This window comes from Leptodactylus fuscus, chromosome 9, assembly GCF_031893055.1.
Source record: "Leptodactylus fuscus isolate aLepFus1 chromosome 9, aLepFus1.hap2, whole genome shotgun sequence".
NCBI classification, from domain to species: Eukaryota; Metazoa; Chordata; class Amphibia; order Anura; family Leptodactylidae; genus Leptodactylus; species Leptodactylus fuscus.
In genome coordinates, this window is record NC_134273.1 from 81,509,713 (window position 1) to 81,530,248 (window position 20,536).

Sequence of the window (20,536 nt, forward strand, 5' to 3'; positions counted from 1 at the left end):
GCGCAGCCAGCTCTGCCTGAGGCCTAGAAGTTTGACCGCCAGAAGAAGACGCGTGAAGAGGCCGTTCCTGAAGAAGATGGAGGCGGCGCTGGAGATTTCTCTCGCAGCATTGGGGACGCCCCCAGTGCCATTTGAGCGCTGAGGACCGCCCCCAGTGCTCGAGAGAACTCATTTGCTTACCGGCGAAAACCGGTCACATTACCCTCCATAGGTTAGGAGATATTACTATGATATTTCAATGGGATCACGGTTCTCAGGGCATGGCGGTTCTCTTTACATGGATTTGGTCGTGCCCTATATGGCGCAGTGGCTGCCATGTTTGGCGGAGAACTACAAGATGATTGCTCCACTTTCCTGATCTTGAGGCTGAGGGAGCCAGATCAAGAGGAACTCCTTACCCAGCACCGCACTGACCTATAGTGCACTCGCTATATACTACACAATATCCACATTTTAACCAACCAAATTCCACAATCCTACAATTACAATCGCTGATGTTTTACACGAGGTTTTGTTTTTTTTTATTGTCTTCACAGTTTCTACAATGTTCAAGTTTGACTTTTTCAGGTTCTGTGTTTGTCTAGCTGAGTACGAGTACGGCCATTACAAAGAATAAGGAAACCAAAGGAGATAAGCGGCTGCCAGGCGAGCGAGAGACGCTTATCGAAAAAATATATGCCCTATAGAGATAAGGATACTGGTAGAGGTCACCAAACCTAATGCCTTGCAACATTCAGATACGACAGGCCAACATGTGACGATAAGAGTGTTTATATCTGATCCTGAGAAAGCTGGGTCACAGCGACCATGGCAGAAGTTGTCACCTAAGGACCTGAAGATATTGAATTGCTTAGACAAATCTACACAAGGATTGTATGAAATGTAATACAAAGGGAAGACTATTTTTTTTAACCCATAAACAGCACCACTCTTCTCCAGTGGCAGTACCTGGTATTGCAGCTCGGCAGTATTCAAGCTGCAATACCACACACGGCCTGTGGAGTACAGTGGGGCTGTTTCTTGGGGGAAAAAAACACAATGACGTTGTAATCCTGGCTCACCCCTTTAAAGGGTTGTGTTTCTTCCCCTAGACACAGTGACACTAATGTCTGCAGGTTGTGTCGAGTATTGCAGACATCTTGTGGCTAATGGACAACTCCTTTAAAGTATAAGGGACTGAGCTGCAATACCAGACACTACCTGTAGACAAAAGTGGCGCTGTGTGTAGAATTGTATTACTTGCAGTAGGTTACTGAACATTTGTACACATTTCTATGGGTCAATGTAAAAACAAGAGCACAGTCTTTCCAGAGCCGGCCCGGACCATGATGGGAACTAGGCCTCGGATCCTTCTCTGGTTGGCGCATTGAGTCCTCCTTGCTCTGGGATCTTCTTAAGGCCTCAGGCGGTGGTTGCGGTGGAGATGTGTGGTCATGCCGCCCGTTGGCTTGGCTTTTTGGGGTCAAACGTCATGACTTCCATGTGACATAAACCTGCGCAAAAAGAAAAGAGAAATGTCACGTTCCAATTCCTCTCCAGATCTGCCGCGCGTTCCGAAACAACAAAATCGCTAAATATTCTCATATTCTGGCGCTAGCATGGTATTCGTGGTCTATAGTGTCATCGCGCCCGTCGCTGGTTTTACCGCACCTCTTCATCCCCTTGCCCAGGTCTATTAGAGAACTAAATATGACCGAGCTCTTAATGGTGTTACATTTACTTTTCCATTCTGGTATGGCGAGGTCCAAACTCTCAAAGGAGTCGTCGTATTTTTCGGCGGGCGGGTCAGGATCGGAGTCGCGGTATTCCTCTAGGTAAGGATGGGCCAGGCATTCTGCTGCAGACAATCTCCTCTCCGGGTCCAAGTCCAACATCTTCTCCAGAAGATCAATCTCTGGAACATAGGAAGGGTCCAAGTTATAGTCATTTACTTCAAGGAACACTTCATAACTGATAGGCCTAGAGCAGGGGGCGGAGCCGGACACAAAGAGCCAAGAAATGTAGTCAGGCTCCGCCCTCTTAGCGCCTGCACAAGGCAATAGATTGTACTCTATAGCACAGCAGAGGACTATAAGATGGAGCTTGTCATACCTAAGGCACTCATTGTTGGGAAGAGCTCCTTAAAGTTCCTTTTCTGTTTCTCGGGGAGCATTTTTAAGTAGTCTTGAGCCTGTAGATGGAATCACATCAGGATATTATTAGCAAATTCTATGTGACTGGTCGTATGGGGTGAAAAATTGGTCAGTTCTCCAACCTCTAGGGGACAGTGCTCACAAGACCGTGGGGTAGGCAGATCTTCAGTGCCCTTGACCACCAGGGACTGGGGTTGAGCCAATCTTGAGATTTCAGGATCGATTTTAAAATCCAATCATTTTCCAGCCGATTGTGATCATGAAATTTGATTGATCTCCGATCTATCCCGATCGCTCAACCCTAATTGTATATTATATATACAGTGGGGTTGAGCCGATCTTGAGATTTTAAAATCCAATCATTTGCAGCCGATCGCGATCATGAAATTTGCTTGATTGGGATCCGATCTTTCCCGATCGCTCATCCCTACCAGGGATTGTAACGTTAACCCCTTCACTGCCCTAGACCACCAGGGATTCTACCATTAAACCCTTGACTATTTAATCACAGTGTGGCGGTATTATTTAGACACTGAATTGCGGTTATATTTGTGTGCTGGGAAGGAACTAAGCAGCAGTGAGCTATATGGGCACTATAGGGTAGTATTATGTGAATAGGTATGGCGGTATTTGGGATTATAAGTAGAGATGAGCGAGTACTGTTCAGATCAGCCGATCCGAACAGCACGCTCCATAGAAATGAATGGATGCACCTGGTACTTCCGCTTTGACGGCGGCCGGCCGTTTAACCCCCTGCGTGCCAGCTACGTCCATTCATTTCTATGCGAGCGTGCTGTTCGGATCGGCTGATCCCAACAGTACTCGCTCATCTCTAATTATAAGTGAAGACCGAACCACTTACGTGTTTACTTTCCATCTTGTTGATCAGGGACGGTTTGGGGCTTCCTATTACTTCAATAATTTTGTTCAGCTCATCAAAATCTGTATAAAAAAAAAATTAAGGACACTACAGGGAACTGAGGACTTTTTATGTAGGACTTGGACTACTTTGGTCAGGGGCAATGTCCTTTGGCTGCTGTGAAACTACAACTCCCATCATGCTCTATTCACTGCCATAGGAGAACAGCGGAGCAGGTATGCATGCTGGGAGTTGCAGTTTTACAACAGCGGGAAGGTTGCCTATCCCTTGTCTAAGGGATTTGGTGTTCTTCACCCTTAAAGGGAGTGTGTCACCAGACCCCAGGATATCAGCACAGCCCTGCAGATGGTGGACTCAGGACATTGTGGCTGAGCGGACGGGAACTGCAATCATGGGTCAAGGCAGGTGGATTTTGGCTACAGGCGGTAACCAGGCAGAAACACAACTTTGCAGATGTTCCTAAAATCTGCAATCTGCTTGTCTAAACACAGTCGGAGGAAGAGTGAGGCATTTGGGCTTTGGCTAAAATCCCATGTACTTAGCCTGTGCTAGTCCTAAACCAGTCAGAGCAGTGGAGGAAATCACCAGAGTGGCCACCAGAGGGCGCTAACTCTATGTGATTTATATAGCCAGTATTATACTCGGTGTGTGAGCGACGTATACATATATACTGTGCACATGATATATATATCCTGCATGTACATTCACAAAGGATACAATCTCCTCCAGGGAACAAGACGCGTCCGGTGATCATTTCCGCCAAGATGCATCCAACAGACCAAATATCCACTGCAAAGAGAGGAAAAGTGCCAGAAGTTGAAATAACATACTATGGGTCTATTTTATTGCCAAAACCCCAGATTTCCAATGGTCTTACTGGAAAATGACTGCAGTCACCTGTTTGGTTGTAATGCATCCAGTTCAGGATTACTTCTGGTGCCCTGTACCAACGCGTCACCACATAACCGGTCATCTCCGGCTCTGTCTGTCGGGCCAATCCAAAATCTAGAATCTAAAGTTATTATAAGTAAGTTTCCCTATGAGAATGTCATTCAGTGTGGAAAGGACACAATCACAAGAGCCAGGTGAATGGTAATGTCCTATTGGAAATATAGGAATGCGTTTCCAGGAGGAATAACAGAGGGTTATCACAATGTAATAAATGATCCAGGGTTTGCTACGGGGTGTGTCAGGCAGGTAGGTCCCTTTAAGAATCCCACTATATCCTTTACAAGTTGTGAAATTTGTTACCTTGATCTCATAATTTTCACTCACTCCTAGGTTGCCCGGCTTCAGATCCTGGAATAGAATATAGTATAAAGAGCAGATCAATGGAAATTTTTAAAGAATCACTCCAGGTAAATAGAATAATACAATGTTCTGCAGAATGTCGGATCCTCGGGGGCGGAGCATAACACAGGAAGTCAAAAAAACACCAGATTGGGGATCTGACATGCTCCGCCTCCTCGGGGTGTTGGTTCCCTTTGTAGTGAGTCTTATTACTTATCAGCAGAGCGCTCCTGGGCTCCAACACACAATCTGTAATAGGGCCTGCCCCCTACCTACCTTGTGTCATTTAGGGTAGTGGTATATTTTATATGGCAAAGGGGTCTTTGGGGCCCCTCAGGGTCCAGTAACAATTGCTATCTCCCCCTATAGTTACACCCCTGCCCCATACACTTTGCGGAGTGTTGGCAGTTTATCCTCTATTATACTGGTCAATGTACTGAGCCCCATAAAAGATGGAAACACCTGACCAACGAGTATTTTCTGGTTTATTGGCCGATCGCCACATGTCAGGTGCCCTTTAAGAGACTTGGCTAAATTATACAGATCTTGACAGTTCTGCAAACTAACCAGACGGGCTATCTACCTGATAAGGAGAGGTCTGGAGATCGTCCATTATATCTACATATTTCACATTCACACAGAGGAGATCACTGCCGGTGGTATATACGGCTACTGGAATACAGGACCAGACCCAATAAATCAGAAAGAACCATCAGCAAATATATGTGAGTGAGGAACCAGCAGGAGATAACTATAGGGGTGCAGAGGAAGCAGGAGGTAACTATAGGGGTGCAGAGGAAGCAGGAGGTAACTATAGGGGTGCAGAGGAAGCAGGAGGTAACTATAGGGGCGCAGAGGAAACAGAAGGGTAACTATAGGGGTGCAGAGGAAGCAGGAGGTAACTATAGGGGTGCAGAGGAAGCAGGAGGTAACTATAGGGGTGCAGAGGAAGCAGGAGATAACTATAGGGGTGCAGAGGAAACAGAAGGGTAACTATAGGGGTGCAGAGGTAGCAGGAGGTAACTATAGGGGCGCAGAGGAAACAGAAGGGTAACTATAGGGGTGCAGAGGAAGCAGGAGGTAACTATAGGGGTGCAGAGGAAGCAGGAGGTAACTATAGGGGCGCAGAGGAAGCAGGAGGTAACTATAGGGGTGCAGAGGAAGCAGGAGGTAACTATAGGGGTGCAGAGGAAGCAGGAGGTAACTATAGGGGTGCAGAGGAAGCAGGAGGTAACTATAGGGGTGCAGAGGAAGCAGGAGGTAACTATAGGGGTGCAGAGGAAGCAGGAGGTAACTATAGGGGTGCAGAGGAATCAGGAGGGTAACTATAGGGGTGCAGAGGAAGCAGGGGGTAACTATAGGGGCGCAGAGGAAGCAGGAGGTAACTATAGGGGTGCAGAGGAAGCAGGAGGTAACTATAGGGGTGCAGAGGAAGCAGGAGGTAACTATAGGGGTGCAGAGGAAGCAGGAGGTAACTATAGGGGTGCAGAGGAAGCAGGAGGGTAACTATAGGGGTGCAGAGGAAGCAGAAGGTAACTATAGGGGTGCAGAGGAAGCAGGAGGTAACTATAGGGGCGCAGAGGAAGCAGGAGGTAACTATAGGGGTGCAGAGGAAGCAGGAGTATAAATATAGGGGTGCAGAGGAAGCAGGAGGTAACTATAGGGGTGCAGAGGAAGCAGGAGGTAACTATAGGGGTGCAGAGGAAGCAGGAGGTAACTATAGGGGTGCAGAGGAAGCAGGAGGTAACTATAGGGGTGCAGAGGAAGCAGGAGATAACTATAGGGGTGCAGAGGAAGCAGGAGGTAACTATAGGGGTGCAGAGGAAGCAGGAGGTAACTATAGGGGGAAGAGAAAGCAGGAGGTAACTATAGGGGAGCAGAGGATGCAGGAGGTAACTATAGGGGGAAGAGAAAGCAGGAGGTAACTATAGGGGTGCAGAGGAAGCAGGAGGGTAACTATAGGGGTGCAGAGGAAGCAGGAGGTCACTATAGGGGTGCAGAGGAAGCAGGAGATAACTATAGGGGTGCAGAGGAAGCAGGAGATAACTATAGGGGTGCAGAGGAAGCAGGAGGTAACTATAGGGGCGCAGAGGAAACAGAAGGGTAACTATAGGGGTGCAGAGGAAGCAGGAGGTAACTATAGGGGTGCAGAGGAAGCAGGAGGTAACTATAGGGGTGCAGAGGAAGCAGGAGTATAAATATAGGGGTGCAGAGGAAGCAGGAGGTAACTATAGGGGTGCAGAGGAAGCAGGAGGTAACTATAGGGGTGCAGAGGAAGCAGGGGGTAACTATAGGGGTGCAGAGGAAGCAGGGGATAACTATAGGGGCGCAGAGGAAGCAGGAGGTAACTATAGGGGTGCAGAGGAAGCAGGGGGTAACTATAGGGGTGCAGAGGAAGCAGGAGGTAACTATAGGGGTGCAGAGGAAGCAGGAGGTAACTATAGGGGTGCAGAGGAATCAGGAGGTAACTATAGGGGTGCAGAGGAAGCAGGAGGTAACTATAGGGGTGCAGAGGTAGAAGGAGGGTAACTATAGGGGTGCAGAGGAAGCAGAAGGTAACTATAGGGGTGCAGAGGAAGCAGGAGGTAACTATAGGGGTGCAGAGGTAGAAGGAGGGTAACTATAGGGGTGCAGAGGAAGCAGAAGGTAACTATAGGGGTGCAGAGGAAGCAGGAGGTAACTATAGGGGCGCAGAGGAAGCAGGAGGTAACTATAGGGGTGCAGAGGAAACAGAAGGGTAACTATAGGGGTGCAGAGGAAGCAGGAGGTAACTATAGGGGTGCAGAGGAAGCAGGAGGTAACTATAGGGGCGCAGAGGAAGCAGGAGGTAACTATAGGGGTGCAGAGGAAGCAGGAGGTAACTATAGGGGCGCAGAGGAAGCAGGAGGTAACTATAGGGGTGCAGAGGAAGCAGGAGGTAACTATAGGGGGAAGAGGAAGCAGGAGGTAACTATAGGGGTGCAGAGGAAGCAGGAGGTAACTATAGGGGTGCAGAGGAAGCAGGAGGTAACTATAGGGGTGCAGAGGAAGCAGGAGGTAACTATAGGGGTGCAGAGGAAGCAGGAGGGTAACTATAGGGGTGCAGAGGAAGCAGGAGGTAACTATAGGGGTACAGAGGAAGCAGGAGGTAACTATAGGGGGAAGAGGAAGCAGGAGGTAACTATAGGGGTGCAGAGGAAGCAGGAGGTAACTATAGGGGTGCAGAGGAAGCAGGAGGTAACTATAGGGGTGCAGAGGAAGCAGGAGGTAACTATAGGGGTGCAGAGGAAGCAGGAGGTAACTATAGGGGTGCAGAGGAAGCAGGAGGGTAACTATAGGGGTGCAGAGGAAGCAGGAGGGTAACTATAGGGGTGCAGAGGAAGCAGGAGATAACTATAGGGGGAAGAGGAAGCAGGAGGTAACTATAGGGGAGCAGAGGAAGCAGGAGGTAACTATAGGGGGAAGAGGAAGCAGGAGGGTAACTATAGGGGTGCAGAGGAAGCAGGAGGGTAACTATAGGGGCGCAGAGGAAACAGGAGTATAAATATAGGGGTGCAGAGGAAGCAGGAGGGTAACTATAGGGGTGCAGAGGAAGCAGGAGGGTAACTATAGGGGCGCAGAGGAAACAGGAGTATAAATATAGGGGTGCAGAGGAAGCAGGAGGTAACTATAGGGGGAAGAGGAAGCAGGAGGTAACTATAGGGGTGCAGAGGAAGCAGGAGATAACTATAGGGGTGCAGAGGAAGCAGGAGGTAACTATAGGGGTGCAGAGGAAGCAGGAGGTAACTATAGGGGTGCAGAGGAAGCAGGAGGGTAACTATAGGGGTGCAGAGGAAGCAGGAGGGTAACTATAGGGGTGCAGAGGAAGCAGGAGGTAACTATAGGGGCGCAGAGGAAACAGGAGTATAAATATAGGGGTGCAGAGGAAGCAGGAGGTAACTATAGGGGCGAAGAGAAAGCAGGAGGTAACTATAGGGGCGCAGAGGAAGCAGGAGATAACTATAGGGGAGCAGAGGAAGCAGGAGGTAACTATAGGGGTGCAGAGGAAGCAGGAGGTAACTATAGGGGCGCAGAGGAAACAGGAGTATAAATATAGGGGTGCAGAGGAAGCAGGAGGTAACTATAGGGGCGAAGAGAAAGCAGGAGGTAACTATAGGGGAGCAGAGGAAGCAGGAGGTAACTATAGGGGTGCAGAGGAAGCAGGAGGTAACTATAGGGGCGCAGAGGAAACAGGAGGTAACTATAGGGGCGAAGAGAAAGCAGGAGGTAACTATAGGGGTGCAGAGGAAGCAGGAGGGTAACTATAGGGGTGCAGAGGAAGCAGGAGATAACTATAGGGGAGCAGAGGAAGCAGGAGGTAACTATAGGGGTGCAGAGGAAGCAGGAGGGTAACTATAGGGGTGCAGAGGAAGCAGGAGGTAACTATAGGGGCGAAGAGAAAGCAGGAGGTAACTATAGGGGCGCAGAGGAAGCAGGAGGTAAATATAGGGGTGCAGAGGAAGCAGGAGTATAAATATAGGGGTGCAGAGGAAGCAGGAGGTAACTATAGGGGTGCAGAGGAAGCAGGAGGTAACTATAGGGGGAAGAGGAAGCAGGAGGTAACTATAGGGGTGCAGAGGAAGCAGGAGGGTAACTATAGGGGTGCAGAGGAAGCAGGAGGTAACTATAGGGGCGCAGAGGAAGCAGGAGGTAACTATAGGGGTGCAGAGGAAGCAGGAGGGTAACTATAGGGGTGCAGAGGAAGCAGGAGGTAACTATAGGGGCGCAGAGGAAGCAGGAGGTAACTATAGGGGTGCAGAGGAAGCAGGAGGTAACTATAGGGGGAAGAGGAAGCAGGAGGTAACTATAGGGGTGCAGAGGAAGCAGGAGGTAACTATAGGGGTGCAGAGGAAGCAGGAGGTAACTATAGGGGTGCAGAGGAAGCAGGAGGTAACTATAGGGGCGCAGAGGAAGCAGGAGGTAACTATAGGGGTGCAGAGGAAGCAGGAGGTAACTATAGGGGTGCAGAGGAAGCAGGAGGTAACTATAGGGGTGCAGAGGAAGCAGGAGGTAACTATAGGGGGAAGAGGAAGCAGGAGGTAACTATAGGGGTGCAGAGGAAGCAGGAGGTAACTATAGGGGTGCAGAGGAAGCAGGAGGTAACTATAGGGGTGCAGAGGAAGCAGGAGGTAACTATAGGGGTGCAGAGGAAGCAGGAGGGTAACTATAGGGGTGCAGAGGAAGTAGGAGATAACTATAGGGGAGCAGAGGAAGCAGGAGGTAACTATAGGGGGAAGAGGAAGCAGGAGGGTAACTATAGGGGGAAGAGGAAGTAGGAGATAACTATAGGGGAGCAGAGGAAGCAGGAGGGTAACTATAGGGGTGCAGAGGAAGCAGGAGGGTAACTATAGGGGTGCAGAGGAAGCAGGAGGGTAACTATAGGGGCGCAGAGGAAACAGGAGTATAAATATAGGGGTGCAGAGGAAGCAGGAGGGTAACTATAGGGGTGCAGAGGAAGCAGGAGGGTAACTATAGGGGCGCAGAGGAAACAGGAGTATAAATATAGGGGTGCAGAGGAAGCAGGAGGTAACTATAGGGGTGCAGAGGAAGCAGGAGGTAACTATAGGGGGAAGAGGAAGCAGGAGGTAACTATAGGGGTGCAGAGGAAGCAGGAGGTAACTATAGGGGTGCAGAGGAAGCAGGAGGTAACTATAGGGGTGCAGAGGAAGCAGGAGGTAACTATAGGGGAGCAGAGGAAGCAGGAGGTAACTATAGGGGGAAGAGGAAGCAGGAGATAACTATAGGGGTGCAGAGGAAGCAGGAGATAACTATAGGGGTGCAGAGGAAGCAGGAGGTAACTATAGGGGAGCAGAGGAAGTAGGAGATAACTATAGGGGAGCAGAGGAAGCAGGAGGTAACTATAGGGGGAAGAGGAAGCAGGAGGGTAACTATAGGGGTGCAGAGGAAGTAGGAGATAACTATAGGGGAGCAGAGGAAGCAGGAGGGTAACTATAGGGGCGCAGAGGAAACAGGAGTATAAATATAGGGGTGCAGAGGAAGCAGGAGGGTAACTATAGGGGTGCAGAGGAAGCAGGAGGTAACTATAGGGGTGCAGAGGAAGCAGGAGGGTAACTATAGGGGCGCAGAGGAAACAGGAGTATAAATATAGGGGTGCAGAGGAAGCAGGGGGTAACTATAGGGGTGCAGAGGAAGCAGGAGGTAACTATAGGGGTGCAGAGGAAGCAGGAGGTAACTATAGGGGTGCAGAGGAAGCAGGAGGTAACTATAGGGGTGCAGAGGAAGCAGGAGGTAACTATAGGGGTGCAGAGGAATCAGGAGGTAACTATAGGGGTGCAGAGGAAGCAGGAGGTAACTATAGGGGTGCAGAGGTAGAAGGAGGGTAACTATAGGGGTGCAGAGGAAGCAGAAGGTAACTATAGGGGTGCAGAGGAAGCAGGAGGTAACTATAGGGGTGCAGAGGTAGAAGGAGGGTAACTATAGGGGTGCAGAGGAAGCAGAAGGTAACTATAGGGGTGCAGAGGAAGCAGGAGGTAACTATAGGGGCGCAGAGGAAGCAGGAGGTAACTATAGGGGTGCAGAGGAAGCAGGAGGTAACTATAGGGGTGCAGAGGATGCAGGAGGTAACTATAGGGGCGCAGAGGAAACAGAAGGGTAACTATAGGGGTGCAGAGGAAGCAGGAGGTAACTATAGGGGTGCAGAGGAAGCAGGAGGTAACTATAGGGGCGCAGAGGAAGCAGGAGGTAACTATAGGGGTGCAGAGGAAGCAGGAGGGTAACTATAGGGGTGCAGAGGAAGCAGGAGATAACTATAGGGGAGTAGAGGAAGCAGGAGGTAACTATAGGGGTGCAGAGGAAGCAGGAGGTAACTATAGGGGTGCAGAGGATGCAGGAGGTAACTATAGGGGCGCAGAGGAAACAGAAGGGTAACTATAGGGGTGCAGAGGAAGCAGGAGGTAACTATAGGGGTGCAGAGGAAGCAGGAGGTAACTATAGGGGCGCAGAGGAAGCAGGAGGTAACTATAGGGGTGCAGAGGAAGCAGGAGGGTAACTATAGGGGTGCAGAGGAAGCAGGAGATAACTATAGGGGAGTAGAGGAAGCAGGAGGTAACTATAGGGGGAAGAGGAAGCAGGAGGTAACTATAGGGGCGCAGAGGAAGCAGGAGGTAACTATAGGGGTGCAGAGGAAGCAGGAGGTAACTATAGGGGGAAGAGGAAGCAGGAGGTAACTATAGGGGTGCAGAGGAAGCAGGAGGTAACTATAGGGGTGCAGAGGAAGCAGGAGGTAACTATAGGGGTGCAGAGGAAGCAGGAGATAACTATAGGGGGAAGAGGAAGCAGGAGGTAACTATAGGGGGAAGAGGAAGCAGGAGATAACTATAGGGGAGCAGAGGAAGCAGGAGGTAACTATAGGGGTGCAGAGGAAGCAGGAGGGTAACTATAGGGGTGCAGAGGAAGCAGGAGATAACTATAGGGGGAAGAGGAAGCAGGAGGTAACTATAGGGGAGCAGAGGAAGCAGGAGGTAACTATAGGGGGAAGAGGAAGCAGGAGGGTAACTATAGGGGTGCAGAGGAAGCAGGAGGGTAACTATAGGGGCGCAGAGGAAACAGGAGTATAAATATAGGGGTGCAGAGGAAGCAGGAGGGTAACTATAGGGGTGCAGAGGAAGCAGGAGGGTAACTATAGGGGCGCAGAGGAAACAGGAGTATAAATATAGGGGTGCAGAGGAAGCAGGAGGGTAACTATAGGGGTGCAGAGGAAGCAGGAGGGTAACTATAGGGGCGCAGAGGAAACAGGAGTATAAATATAGGGGTGCAGAGGAAGCAGGAGGTAACTATAGGGGGAAGAGGAAGCAGGAGGTAACTATAGGGGTGCAGAGGAAGCAGGAGATAACTATAGGGGTGCAGAGGAAGCAGGAGGTAACTATAGGGGTGCAGAGGAAGCAGGAGGTAACTATAGGGGTGCAGAGGAAGCAGGAGGGTAACTATAGGGGTGCAGAGGAAGCAGGAGGGTAACTATAGGGGTGCAGAGGAAGCAGGAGATAACTATAGGGGAGCAGAGGAAGCAGGAGGTAACTATAGGGGTGCAGAGGAAGCAGGAGGTAACTATAGGGGCGCAGAGGAAACAGGAGTATAAATATAGGGGTGCAGAGGAAGCAGGAGGTAACTATAGGGGCGAAGAGAAAGCAGGAGGTAACTATAGGGGTGCAGAGGAAGCAGGAGGTAACTATAGGGGTGCAGAGGAAGCAGGAGGTAACTATAGGGGGAAGAGGAAGCAGGAGGTAACTATAGGGGTGCAGAGGAAGCAGGAGGGTAACTATAGGGGTGCAGAGGAAGCAGGAGGTAACTATAGGGGCGCAGAGGAAGCAGGAGGTAACTATAGGGGTGCAGAGGAAGCAGGAGGTAACTATAGGGGGAAGAGGAAGCAGGAGGTAACTATAGGGGTGCAGAGGAAGCAGGAGGTAACTATAGGGGTGCAGAGGAAGCAGGAGGTAACTATAGGGGTGCAGAGGAAGCAGGAGGTAACTATAGGGGCGCAGAGGAAGCAGGAGGTAACTATAGGGGTGCAGAGGAAGCAGGAGGTAACTATAGGGGTGCAGAGGAAGCAGGAGGTAACTATAGGGGTGCAGAGGAAGCAGGAGGTAACTATAGGGGGAAGAGGAAGCAGGAGGTAACTATAGGGGTGCAGAGGAAGCAGGAGGTAACTATAGGGGTGCAGAGGAAGCAGGAGGTAACTATAGGGGTGCAGAGGAAGCAGGAGGTAACTATAGGGGTGCAGAGGAAGCAGGAGGGTAACTATAGGGGTGCAGAGGAAGTAGGAGATAACTATAGGGGAGCAGAGGAAGCAGGAGGTAACTATAGGGGTGCAGAGGAAGTAGGAGATAACTATAGGGGAGCAGAGGAAGCAGGAGGTAACTATAGGGGGAAGAGGAAGCAGGAGGGTAACTATAGGGGTGCAGAGGAAGTAGGAGATAACTATACGGGAGCAGAGGAAGCAGGAGGGTAACTATAGGGGTGCAGAGGAAGCAGGAGGGTAACTATAGGGGTGCAGAGGAAGCAGGAGGGTAACTATAGGGGCGCAGAGGAAACAGGAGTATAAATATAGGGGTGCAGAGGAAGCAGGAGGGTAACTATAGGGGTGCAGAGGAAGCAGGAGGGTAACTATAGGGGCGCAGAGGAAACAGGAGTATAAATATAGGGGTGCAGAGGAAGCAGGAGGTAACTATAGGGGTGCAGAGGAAGCAGGAGGTAACTATAGGGGGAAGAGGAAGCAGGAGGTAACTATAGGGGTGCAGAGGAAGCAGGAGGTAACTATAGGGGTGCAGAGGAAGCAGGAGGTAACTATAGGGGTGCAGAGGAAGCAGGAGGTAACTATAGGGGAGCAGAGGAAGCAGGAGGTAACTATAGGGGGAAGAGGAAGCAGGAGATAACTATAGGGGTGCAGAGGAAGCAGGAGATAACTATAGGGGTGCAGAGGAAGCAGGAGGTAACTATAGGGGAGCAGAGGAAGTAGGAGATAACTATAGGGGAGCAGAGGAAGCAGGAGGTAACTATAGGGGGAAGAGGAAGCAGGAGGGTAACTATAGGGGTGCAGAGGAAGTAGGAGATAACTATAGGGGAGCAGAGGAAGCAGGAGGGTAACTATAGGGGCGCAGAGGAAACAGGAGTATAAATATAGGGGTGCAGAGGAAGCAGGAGGGTAACTATAGGGGCGCAGAGGAAACAGGAGTATAAATATAGGGGTGCAGAGGAAGCAGGAGGTAACTATAGGGGTGCAGAGGAAGCAGGAGGTAACTATAGGGGGAAGAGGAAGCAGGAGGTAACTATAGGGGTGCAGAGGAAGCAGGAGGTAACTATAGGGGTGCAGAGGAAGCAGGAGGTAACTATAGGGGTGCAGAGGAAGCAGGGGGTAACTATAGGGGTGCAGAGGAAGCAGGAGGTAACTATAGGGGAGCAGAGGAAGCAGGAGGTAACTATAGGGGGAAGAGGAAGCAGGAGATAACTATAGGGGTGCAGAGGAAGCAGGAGATAACTATAGGGGTGCAGAGGAAGCAGGAGGTAACTATAGGGGTGCAGAGGAAGCAGTAGGTAACTATAGGGGGAAGAGGAAGCAGGAGGTAACTATAGGGGTGCAGAGGAAGCAGGAGGTAACTATAGGGGTGCAGAGGAAGCAGGAGGTAACTATAGGGGTGCAGAGGAAGCAGGAGGTAACTATAGGGGTGCAGAGGAAGCAGGAGGTAACTATAGGGGTGCAGAGGAAGCAGGAGGTAACTATAGGGGCGCAGAGGAAACAGGAGTATAAATATAGGGGTGCAGAGGAAGCAGGAGGTAACTATAGGGGTGCAGAGGAAGCAGGAGGGTAACTATAGGGGTGCAGAGGAAGCAGGAAGGTAACTATAGGGGTGCAGAGCAAGCAGGAGATAACTATAGGGGAGCAGAGGAAGCAAGGGGTAACTATAGGGGGAAGAGGAAGCAGGAGGGTAACTATAGGGGTGCAGAGGAAACAGGAGTATAAATATAGGGGTGCAGAGGAAGCAGGAGGGTAACTATAGGGGTGCAGAGGAAGCAGGGGGTAACTATAGGGGTGCAGAGGAAACAGGAGTATAAATATAGGGGTGCAGAGGAAGCAGGAGGGTAACTATAGGGGTGCAGAGGAAGCAGGAGGGTAACTATAGGGGCGCAGAGGAAGCAGGAGGTAACTATAGGGGTGCAGAGGAAGCAGGAGGGTAACTATAGGGGTGCAGAGGAAGCAGGAGGTAACTATAGGGGTACAGAGGAAGCAGGAGGTAACTATAGGGGCGCAGAGGAAGCAGGGGGTAACTATAGGGGTGCAGAGGAAGCAGGGGGTAACTATAGGGGTGCAGAGGAAACAGGAGTATAAATATAGGGGTGCAGAGGAAGCAGGAGGGTAACTATAGGGGTGCAGAGGAATCAGGAGGGTAACTATAGGGGTGCAGAGGAAGCAGGAGGGTAACTATAGGGGCGCAGAGGAAGCAGGAGGTAACTATAGGGGTGCAGAGGAAGCAGGAGGTAACTATAGGGGCGCAGAGGAAACAGGAGTATAAATATAGGGGTGGAGAGGAAGCAGGAGGTAACTATAGGGGTGCAGAGGAAGCAGGAGGTAACTATAGGGGTGCAGAGGAAGCAGGAGGGTAACTATAGGGGCGCAGAGGAAGCAGGAGGTAACTATAGGGGAGCAGAGGAAGCAGGAGGTAACTATAGGGGTGCAGAGGAAGCAGGAGGTAACTATAGGGGGAAGAGGAAGCAGGAGGGTAACTATAGGGGGAAGAGGAAGCAGGAGGGTAACTATAGGGGCGCAGAGGAAGCAGGAGGGTAACTATAGGGGTGCAGAGGAAGCAGGAGGTAACTATAGGGGGGAAGAGGAAGCAGGAGATAACTATAGGGGAGCAGAGGAAGCAGGAGGTAACTATAGGGGTGCAGAGGAAGCAGGAGGTAACTATAGGGGGAAGAGGAAGCAGGAGGGTAACTATAGGGGGAAGAGGAAGCAGGAGGGTAACTATAGGGGCGCAGAGGAAACAGGAGTATAAATATAGGGGTGCAGAGGAAGCAGGGGGTAACTATAGGGGTGCAGAGGAAACAGGAGTATAAATATAGGGGTGCAGAGGAAGCAGGAGGGTAACTATAGGGGTGCAGAGGAAGCAGGAGGGTAACTATAGGGGCGCAGAGGAAGCAGGAGGTAACTATAGGGGTGCAGAGGAAGCAGGAGGTAACTATAGGGGTGCAGAGGAAACAGGAGTATAAATATAGGGGTGCAGAGGAAGCAGGAGGTAACTATAGGGGTGCAGAGGAAGCAGGAGGTAACTATAGGGGTGCAGAGGAAGCAGGAGGTAACTATAGGGGTGCAGAGGAAGCAGGAGATAACTATAGGGGAGCAGAGGAAGCAGGAGGTAACTATAGGGGTGCAGAGGAAGCAGGAGGTAACTATAGGGGTGCAGAGGAAGCAGGAGGTAACTATAGGGGTGCAGAGGAAGCAGGAGGTAACTATAGGGGGAAGAGGAAGCAGGAGGGTAACTATAGGGGGAAGAGGAAGCAGGAGAGTAACTATAGGGGCGCAGAGGAAACAGGAGTATAAATATAGGGGTGCAGAGGAAGCAGGGGGTAACTATAGGGGTGCAGAGGAAACAGGAGTATAAATATAGGGGTGCAGAGGAAGCAGGAGGGTAACTATAGGGGTGCAGAGGAAGCAGGAGGGTAACTATAGGGGCGCAGAGGAAGCAGGAGGTAACTATAGGGGTGCAGAGGAAGCAGGAGGTAACTATAGGGGCGCAGAGGAAACAGGAGTATAAATATAGGGGTGCAGAGGAAGCAGGAGGTAACTATAGGGGTGCAGAGGAAGCAGGAGGTAACTATAGGGGTGCAGAGGAAGCAGGAGGTAACTATAGGGGTGCAGAGGAAGCAGGAGATAACTATAGGGGAGCAGAGGAAGCAGGAGGTAACTATAGGGGTGCAGAGGAAGCAGGAGGTAACTATAGGGGTGCAGAGGAAGCAGGAGGTAACTATAGGGGTGCAGAGGATGCAGGAGGTAACTATAGGGGTGCAGAGGAAGCAGGAGGTAACTATAGGGGTGCAGAGGAAGCAGGAGGTAACTATAGGGGTGCAGAGGAAGCAGGAGGTAACTATAGGGGTGCAGAGGAAGCAGGAGGTAACTATAGGGGTGCAGAGGATGCAGGAGGTAACTATAGGGGGAAGAGGAAGCAGGAGGTAACTATAGGGGTGAAGAGGAAGCAGGAGGTAACTATAGGGGTGCAGAGGAAGCAGGAGGTAACTATAGGGGTGCAGAGGAAGCAGGGGGTAACTATAGGGGGAAGAGGAAGCAGGAGGTAACTATAGGGGGAAGAGGAAGCAGGAGGTAACTATAGGGGTGCAGAGGAAGCAGGAGGTAACTATAGGGGTGCAGAGGAAGCAGGAGGGTAACTATAGGGGCGCAGAGGAAGCAGGAGGTAACTATAGGGGTGCAGAGGAAGCAGGTTGTAACTATAGGGGCGCAGAGGAAACAGGAGTATAAATATAGGGGTGCAGAGGAAGCAGGAGGGTAACTATAGGGGTGCAGAGGAAGCAGGAGGGTAACTATAGGGGTGCAGAGGAAGCAGGAGGTAACTATAGGGGTGCAGAGGAAGCAGGAGGTAACTATAGGGGTGCAGAGGAAGCAGGAGGTAACTATAGGGGTGCAGAGGAAGCAGGAGATAACTATAGGGGAGCAGAGGAAGCAGGAGGTAACTATAGGGGTGCAGAGGAAGCAGGAGGGTAACTATAGGGGTGCAGAGGAAGCAGGAGGTAACTATAGGGGCGCAGAGGAAACCGGAGTATAAATATAGGGGTGCAGAGGAAGCAGGAGGTAACTATAGGGGTGCAGAGGAAGCAGGAAGGTAACTATAGGGGTTCAGAGCAAGCAGGAGATAACTATAGGGGAGCAGAGGAAGCAGGAGGTAACTATAGGGGTGCAGAGGAAGCAGGAGGTAACTATAGGGGAGCAGAGGAAACAGGAGTATAAATATAGGGGTGCAGAGGAAGCAGGAGGGTAACTATAGGGGTGCAGAGGAAGCAGGGGGTAACTATAGGGGTGCAGAGGAAACAGGAGTATAAATATAGGGGTGCAGAGGAAGCAGGAGGGTAACTATAGGGGTGCAGAGGAAGCAGGAGGGTAACTATAGGGGTGCAGAGGAAGCAGGAGGTAACTATAGGGGTGCAGAGGAAGCAGGAGGTAACTATAGGGGTGCAGAGGAAGCAGGAGGTAACTATAGGGGAGCAGAGGAAGCAGGAGTATAAATATAGGGGTGCAGAGGAAGCAGGAGGGTAACTATAGGGGTGCAGAGGAAGCAGGGGGTAACTATAGGGGTGCAGAGGAAACAGGAGTATAAATATAGGGGTGCAGAGGAAGCAGGAGGGTAACTATAGGGGTGCAGAGGAAGCAGGAGGGTAACTATAGGGGCGCAGAGGAAGCAGGAGGTAACTATAGGGGTGCAGAGGAAGCAGGAGGTAACTATAGGGGCACAGAGGAAACAGGAGTATAAATATAGGGGTGCAGAGGAAGCAGGAGGTAACTATAGGGGTGCAGAGGAAGCAGGAGTATAAATATAGGGGTGCAGAGGAAGCAGGAGGTAACTATAGGGGTGCAGAGGAAGCAGGAGGGTAACTATAGGGGTGCAGAGGAAGCAGGAGATAACTATAGGGGAGCAGAGGAAGCAGGAGGGTAACTATAGGGGTGCAGAGGAAGCAGGAGGTAACTATAGGGGGAAGAGGAAGCAGGAGGTAACTATAGGGGTGCAGAGGAAGCAGGAGGTAACTATAGGGGTGCAGAGGAAGCAGGAGATAACTATAGGGGAGCAGAGGAAGCAGGAGGGTAACTATAGGGGTGCAGAGGAAGCAGGAGGTAACTATAGGGGGAAGAGGAAGCAGGAGGTAACTATAGGGGTGCAGAGGAAGCAGGAGGTAACTATAGGGGTGCAGAGGAAGCAGGAGATAACTATAGGGGAGCAGAGGAAGCAGGAGGTAACTATAGGGGGAAGAGGAAGCAGGAGGGTAACTATAGGGGTGCAGAGGAAGCAGGAGGTAACTATAGGGGTGCAGAGGAAGCAGGAGGTAACTATAGGGGCGAAGAGGAAGCAGGAGGTAACTATAGGGGTGCAGAGGAAGCAGGAGGTAACTATAGGGGCGAAGAGGAAGCAGGAGGTAACTATAGGGGTGCAGAGGAAGCAGGAGGTAACTATAGGGGCGAAGAGGAAGCAGGAGGTAACTATAGGGGTGCAGAGGAAGCAGGAGGTAACTATAGGGGTGCAGAGGAAGCAGGAGATAACTATAGGGGTGCAGAGGAAGCAGGAGGTAACTATAGGGGTGCAGAGGAAGCAGGAGATAACTATAGGGGTGCAGAGGAAGCAGGAGGTAACTATAGGGGTGCAGAGGAAGCAGGAGGTAACTATAGGGGTGCAGAGGAAGCAGGAGGTAACTATAGGGGTGCAGAGGAAGCAGGAGGTAACTATAGGGGTGCAGAGGATGCAGGAGGTAACTATAGGGGGAAGAGGAAGCAGGAGGTAACTATAGGGGAGCAGAGGAAGCAGGAGTTAACTATAGGGGGAAGAGGAAGCAGGAGGTAACTATAGGGGGAAGAGGAAGCAGGGGGTAACTATAGGGGGAAGAGGAAGCAGGAGGGTAACTATAGGGGTGCAGAGGAAGCAGGAGGTAACTATAGGGGGAAGAGGAAGCAGGAGGTAACTATAGGGGTGCAGAGGAAGCAGGGGGTAACTATAGGGGGAAGAGGAAGCAGGAGGTAACTATAGGGGGAAGAGGAAGCAGGAGGTAACTATAGGGGTGCAGAGGAAGCAGGAGGGTAACTATAGGGGTGCAGAGGAAGCAGGAGGTAACTATAGGGGTGCAGAGGAAGCAGGAGGGTAACTATAGGGGCGCAGAGGAAGCAGGAGGTAACTATAGGGGTGCAGAGGAAGCAGGAGGTAACTATAGGGGGGCAGAGGAAACAGGAGTATAAATATAGGGGTGCAGAGGAAGCAGGAGGTAACTATAGGGGTGCAGAGGAAGCAGGAGGTAACTATAGGGGTGCAGGGGAAGCAGGAAGGTTACTATAGGGGTGCAGAGGAAGCAGGAGATAACTATAGGGGAGTAGAGGAAGCAGGAGGTAACTATAGGGGGAAGAGGAAGCAGGAGGTAACTATAGGGGTGCAGAGGAAGCAGGAGGTAACTATAGGGGTGCAGAGGAAGCAGGAGATAACTATAGGGGGAAGAGGAAGCAGGAGGTAACTATAGGGGTGCAGAGGATGCAGGAGATAACTATAGGGGAGCAGAGGAAGCAGGAGATAACTATAGGGGTGCAGAGGAAGCAGGAGGGTAACTATAGGGGTGCAGAGGAAGCAGGAGGTAACTATAGGGGTGCAGAGGAAACAGGAGGTAACTATAGGGTCGAAGAGGAAGCAGGAGGTAACTATAGGGGTGCAGAGGAAGCAGGAGATAACTATAGGGGAGTAGAGGAAGCAGGAGGTAACTATAGGGGGAAGAGGAAGCAGGAGGTAACTATAGGGGTGCAGAGGAAGCAGGAGGTAACTATAGGGGTGCAGAGGAAGCAGGAGGTAACTATAGGGGTGCAGAGGATGCAGGAGGTAACTATAGGGGGAAGAGGAAGCAGGAGGTAACTATAGGGGAGCAGAGGAAGCAGGAGGTAACTATAGGGGGAAGAGGAAGCAGGAGGTAACTATAGGGGGAAGAGGAAGCAGGGGGTAACTATAGGGGG

The 20,536-nt window shown here is 50.8% G+C and overlaps 1 protein-coding gene across 1 annotated transcript in view; it reads right to left on the bottom strand.

The window, feature by feature from the left end:
- Positions 1 to 1,371: 1,371 nt before the first annotated feature.
- The window catches only part of LOC142218668 (mitogen-activated protein kinase 12-like), a 35,419-nt gene continuing 16,254 nt past the window's right edge, over positions 1,372 to 20,536 (bottom strand). Inside the window, exons 6-12 of the mRNA XM_075287537.1 lie at positions 4,264 to 4,311; positions 3,910 to 4,024; positions 3,730 to 3,801; positions 2,995 to 3,074; positions 2,092 to 2,170; positions 1,721 to 1,894; positions 1,372 to 1,493 (exon numbers count right to left, since the gene is read on the bottom strand). Of these exons, the coding sequence (XP_075143638.1) occupies positions 1,432 to 1,493; positions 1,721 to 1,894; positions 2,092 to 2,170; positions 2,995 to 3,074; positions 3,730 to 3,801; positions 3,910 to 4,024; positions 4,264 to 4,311 (630 nt within the window). The 3' untranslated portion in view covers positions 1,372 to 1,431. The remainder of the gene's footprint in view (positions 1,494 to 1,720; positions 1,895 to 2,091; positions 2,171 to 2,994; positions 3,075 to 3,729; positions 3,802 to 3,909; positions 4,025 to 4,263; positions 4,312 to 20,536) is intronic.